This window comes from Microtus ochrogaster, unplaced genomic scaffold, assembly GCF_000317375.1.
Source record: "Microtus ochrogaster isolate Prairie Vole_2 unplaced genomic scaffold, MicOch1.0 UNK14, whole genome shotgun sequence".
Taxonomy (NCBI): domain Eukaryota; kingdom Metazoa; phylum Chordata; class Mammalia; order Rodentia; family Cricetidae; genus Microtus; species Microtus ochrogaster.
In genome coordinates, this window is record NW_004949112.1 from 1,347,707 (window position 1) to 1,353,504 (window position 5,798).

Here is a 5,798-nt window from a genome sequence, read left to right on the forward strand (position 1 = left end):
CGCGGCCGAGGCGGCGCGCCTGGGCCCGGCCGTGGCGGCGGCAGTTCGCAGCCCGGGCCTGGACGTGCGGCCAGTGGCGCTGGTGCTCAACGGCTCGGACCCTCGCAGCCTTGTGCTGCAGCTCTGCGACCTGCTGTCGGGGCTGCGCGTGCACGGCGTGGTGTTCGAGGACGACTCGCGCGCGCCCGCCGTCGCGCCCATTCTCGACTTCCTGTCGGCGCAGACTTCGCTGCCCATCGTGGCCGTGCACGGCGGCGCCGCGCTCGTGCTCACGCCCAAGGTGCGCGCGACCGCCGGGGCGGGGCGGGGCCTTGCGGCTGTGGGCGGGGCCGGGCATAGTCTCGATTGAGTTGGGGTGGGGTCGTTCGTCGAGTCGCAGTGCCTAGGGGAAGCTGAAGGGCAAGGCTGTGAGAGGCAGGCTTTGAAAGGCGGGACCTATGATAGCTTGAGAGCCGATTTCATCCAGGTTTGGGGGGCTTATAAGGGCGGGGACAGCCACTGGGAGCGGGGTCGTCCTTTGGTCAGTTTCCACGTTGGTGGTAAGAGTCAAGTCTAGGCAATCTAACTTGGAGGGGTGTGTTTTATAGTGTTCACGGCACCTTCCAGAGATCACTTACAAGGGTCAGATAAACAGGGAGGAGGTGGGTTACAAGTGAAAACTGGGAAAGAACCAATGGTAGAAGTATAGATAGATTTTAGTAAGGGGCGAAAGGGGCAGAGACTGTTATGGGTCTTGGACCAATAAGAGAAAGAGTCGGTTGGAAAGGAATGAGGTTCAAAAAGAGGTAGAGTCTGGTGAGGAAGTGGTGTCCAGGAAGGCAGGGACCGGGACCATAGGGAAAGAGAATCGGGTCCTGAAGAGAGCATGGCGGATGGCTCAGCCAAATCATGGCGCCTAGAAACGAGAGCGGAGCCATTCATTCTGAGAAGTGGGGTGATGAAGAGCAGACTAGCTCAAGGAAGGAGAGAGGGATCCAGTGGATAGGGCTGAGGTTAGACCCCGTCCAAGCAGTGTAATGAAAGGAGTTTGCCAAGAAAGGAAGTAAGCCTTTGGAGTGGGCTTTGAGAAGGAGCATGTCAAACTGTAAAAGTGTAGAAATGAGGATCCTGAACTGGACACAGGAAGGAACGAGCCAGCCCAGGCAGTGGGAAGCCAGACACAGACACCTGAAGTGAAGTGGGCAGACGCCTGGGGACAGTGGGTTTTACTGGGCGTTTGGTACCAAAGAAGAGTCTTGGACTAGCCTAGTTTGCAGGCTGAGAAAGATGAAGCCTGAGAAGGGAGGTACTGGAGGTGAGCAAGTGAAACAGAGAAGCTGGAAGACGGAGCCGCCTGAGTGGGTGGGGCCTAAATGAGCCAGTTCCCTGCTAGAAAGGCCAGTGGCAGGTACCCTGTCACTGTGGCATCCCAGGACTCAAAGGTCTGTCCAAAACATTGTGGGAAAGGTCTCTCTGTCCAACATCCTTGTTCTCGGCTTGATTTGTAGGCCTGGCTGCTGCCTCCATGGAACACTGACACACATGGTCCCTTGTGCCTCCGTTGCTGAGTGTGACCCACTGAACACAGTTATCCACTCTTGTGTGCAGCCTGTCACCTTGAGGGACGCATAGAGTCCCCTCACTGTCCGTGGGTGGAAGAAGGTGTCACCCTTACTACTCCAGCTATGCTACAATGCATGCCAGCATCTAGGCCCTGCTGAGGGATGAGGGGCTCTGTGGGTCTCCACTGCACGCTGGGAAGCCCCCTCTTCTCAGGACAGCTTTCTTGTACCCAGCATCAAGCCAGTGGCATATGCCAAAGGAGAAATCTGATGGCTGTTTGCCCGCGATTGCAGGAAGGCTTGTGAGGCCTGGGGCCTGCTTAGGTTCAGGATTATAAAGCTGAGTTGAGGGAGGTTGGGCCATATGGAATTTGTGCTCTAATGAAGAAAACAAACGAAGCCACCAATAGTGAAATCTGCCCTGGGGGAACCATTAATGACTGAGGCTAAGGCTCCAATGGATGGTAATCAAGAGAGGCCTCCTGGGGAGGTGGTGTCTGTGCTGGCCCTGAAGGATGACGAGAGGTCGCTAGGCATGGAAGAACCAGGGATTGTGTCCCCAGGAGGGACAACTGTTAAGGGCGAAGCTTGGAAGAAGCATTGTGTATGTGAGAAAGACCTAGGCAGAGTGGCTGGAGCCAGCGAAGAGCTGGGAAGGCAGAAGATGAGCTCAGACAGACCTTGTGCTTGGGCCACAGCGGGTACTTTATTTGGTTTTGATTCTAAAGTAGAATTCTTGGAAGGTTTTCAATTGAGAAGTGATGTGTTCCAATTAATATTCCGAAATGATCACTTTGGTTCTGCTTGGAGAACAAACTAGAAGACATGAAAATGGACGCAGCAGTGTGTCAGAGAGCTGCAGATGTCTGGGCAAGAGCACCGTGGTGCGGTGGTACTGAGGAGAGGAGGGGACAGAAGAGCGAGAGTTCAGAGTCGGTTCTGTTCTAGATGTGATGCTATGTGAGATCCTAGAGGGAGGAAGAGGGGGTTCTGGGATTGGGGGTGTTGTAAAGAGTCAAGACACCTGCTTTTGACAGGCAGGTTCCCGAGACACGTGTGGAAACCCTGGTTTGCAGAAGGTGACTAGAAAGTGGGATAGGTTTGTCTGGAGCTCATAGGAACGGCTGTGACCAAAGATGGGGCCCTGGGCACGTGGCTGAGCTCCCTGCAGCGAGGAAGCCGGACTGTGACTGCTCCATCCAGCAGCAGCTGCAGAGCCACAGGTGGCCGGCGAGCACTTGCATGGTGCAGCTGAGGAACTACAGTTGTTTTTTTCAGTTTAATTTGAATAGCTACACGTTGCGAGTGGCTACAACACTGGATAGTGCTAGAGACAATATTTAAAGCCATGGTTGGTGTTAATGGCCTTGCTAGGGAGCATGGACAGAAAAGGAAAGGAACACCAGAAAGACGCCTTACATTGTTTAGGGTTTTGATTCAGGAACAGAGGCCAAAAAGGGAGACAGAAATGGGGGCCCAGAGGGCAGGAGGGAAATGAAAGGGTCAGTCTATTCCACTTGAAAGGAAGAGTACCCTTCAGCATCCTCACTGCATGATGGGAATTGTAGTTCTGCTCTTTGCAAATTGGGCTAGAGTGCCTCAGGGGATACTGGGAAGATGTGGGGTGAATTCATGGTAGTAATATCACGTACTGCCACAGGTAAACCCACAAACCTCAGCAGCTCACCCCAGTAGGTTGCTTCTGACTCATACAAACTCCAAATGGATCATCCTGACTGGAGGTATCCATCCCTCCTGTGACTACGAGACCCTAGGCCTTCAGAGTTTTCCTCCGAGTCTCTACAGCTGCCCTCAGACAGGAGAGTGAGGTTCAGGGTGAGGTTTTTTAAGGTGGGTCTGGAAGAACTCAGTTATGTGGTTAAACATAACCCAGATGAAGCCAGTGCTACAGAAGGAAAAGGAGCCAGGCCTGGTAAGCAGCCATGGCGGAAGGTAACTGTGGTCTGCTCACTGGTCCTCCCTGTCCCCGCAGGAGAAGGGCTCCACCTTCCTGCAGCTCGGCTCCTCTACAGAGCAGCAGCTGCAGGTCATTTTTGAGGTGCTGGAGGAGTACGACTGGACATCCTTTGTGGCAGTGACCACGCGTGCCCCAGGCCATCGGGCCTTCTTGTCATACATCGAGGTGCTGACTGATGGCAGCATGGTGGGCTGGGAGCATCGAGGAGCGCTGACACTGGATCCCGGGGCTGGTGAAGCCGTCCTGGGCGCACAGCTCCGGAGTGTCAGCGCGCAGATCCGCCTGCTCTTCTGCGCCCGCGAGGAGGCAGAGCCTGTTTTCAGGGCAGCAGAAGAGGCTGGCCTCACTGGGCCTGGCTACGTCTGGTTCATGGTGGGACCTCAGCTGGCCGGAGGCGGGGGCTCCGGGCTTCCTGGGGAACCCCTTCTTCTGCCAGGAGGTGCCCCACTGCCTGCGGGGCTATTTGCAGTGCGCTCTGCTGGCTGGCGTGACGACTTGGCACGTCGAGTGGCTGCTGGTGTGGCGGTGGTGGCCAGAGGTGCCCAAGCCCTGCTGCGAGACTATGGCTTCCTGCCTGAACTGGGTCATGACTGCCGCGCCCAGAATCGCACCCACCGTGGGGAGAGTCTACACAGGTGATTGGGGATTGTTTGGAGCACCCAGTAATGAGTGGCCCGGGTTGGAGTTCATCCCGGCTCTCACTTGCTTTTCTGCAGAAATTTGAGTGATCTTTCTGGGGGTTAGCCGAGTGATTTGGGAAGCACCTGGTTTACAAAGGGTTTGTTTCCATTATTTCATGATTTTAAGGCTGGGCATGGTGGTAAAAGACTGAAATCCCAGGCACTGCAGGAGTGGAGGCAGGAGACGCAGTGGTTCTGCGTCATCCTTGTCTGCACTTCAGCCTGGGCTGCATGAAACACTGTCTCGAAACAAAACTGTGTGATTTTAGTTCAGTGTGGCAGTACAGACTTGCCGTCCCAGCACTCTGAGGATGGGGGCAAGAAACAAGCCTAAAATATCTAAAACAGAAATATCCATTTTCTTTTATATTTTAATGTCTTTGTCAAAATGTGTCTTATAATAGACCAGTTATCATGTTTGAATTGGCACTGGGCTTGTTTGTTTTGTAAGTAAAAACAGTGACAATTGATAGCAACTTAAACTGTATAACCCCCTCACACACACACAGACACACACACACACAGACACACACACACACGAGCTGAGTCTCAGTGACAAAAAGACCCAATGGTCTAGTTACCTGTGCAAGGCAGACATTTTTCTCTGTCTTGTAACATCCGAGAGATGAGTGCCCGGCAGTCCTGTTGTAAGGAGACAGGCTCCATGTGGTAATTCTGTTTTTCTACTCTTTGCACAGTACAAGTTGGGTTGTAGACATGGCAGAATGAGCCTAGTCTAGAGAAGGAGGAAGGATATAGCAAAGAGCCAGCAACTTGGAGTGATGGAGAGGGCATAGGTCTCACATCTTATTTCCGAAAACACTGACATATTGATTGTTCAAGGCATAGCCATTCTGCGTAAACATCCCTGCTGATTGACTAGACTCCCATTCTGATGGGCTGGTGCTGACAGTTAGATATTTTAATAGCACCCCTGCATGTGGCTGCAAAGTGCTGGGTGTGTCCACCAATACTGTGGCCGTGGGTCCAGCTTGCAACCTATGATGTTAGAAAAAAACTGGGTGCGACAGAAGGAAGACCATTAATCCGGAGCCCAGTTGAATCTGGGAGGAGGTGGTGGGTGCAGAAGAGGACCTAAAGGAGGAGAATGGCCAGCTGGGTTGGGAATCAGGACCCCAGAACAAGAGGGTAAGAGAAGGATCCTGTGATCGTAAACACCGAGCGCCTGCTAGGAACCAGGGCTCATGCTGGGCCCTGGGAACACAGGGATGAATAAGACCACAGACTTCTTCAAAGACTGCAAGGCCTAAAGAGCTGACATACAGGGATGGGAATAATGGCCACACAGTGTGAGGCTGGCAGTAATGGAGACAGCAGCAGCCTTAGGGAACGTGGGGGAGGAATCCTGCCCAACCAGGACATTTTTGGTTGCAAAAAGCAGTCTCGTTTAAATTTCCCCAGGAGAAAGCGGGTTCATTGGAAAGATAAACATGCACCGAGCAGACTTCAGGAATCGAGGCCAAGTCCGGGCCAGCCTCTCTTTTATCTCCTGACTTTGTCTTTCTGATTCTGTGCGCGCGCGCGCGCACACACACACACACACACACACACACACACACACACACACACACACACACA

The 5,798-nt window shown here is 53.4% G+C and overlaps 1 protein-coding gene across 1 annotated transcript in view; it reads left to right on the forward strand.

Annotated features, from left to right (window-relative positions):
• Position 1: 1 nt before the first annotated feature.
• The window catches only part of Grin2d (glutamate ionotropic receptor NMDA type subunit 2D), a gene marked incomplete at its 5' end in the record, with an annotated part of 35,205 nt that continues 29,408 nt past the window's right edge, over positions 2-5,798 (forward strand). Inside the window, 2 exons of the mRNA XM_005366768.3 lie at positions 2-280; positions 3,535-4,154. Coding sequence (XP_005366825.2) covers positions 2-280; positions 3,535-4,154 — 899 coding nt within the window. The remainder of the gene's footprint in view (positions 281-3,534; positions 4,155-5,798) is intronic.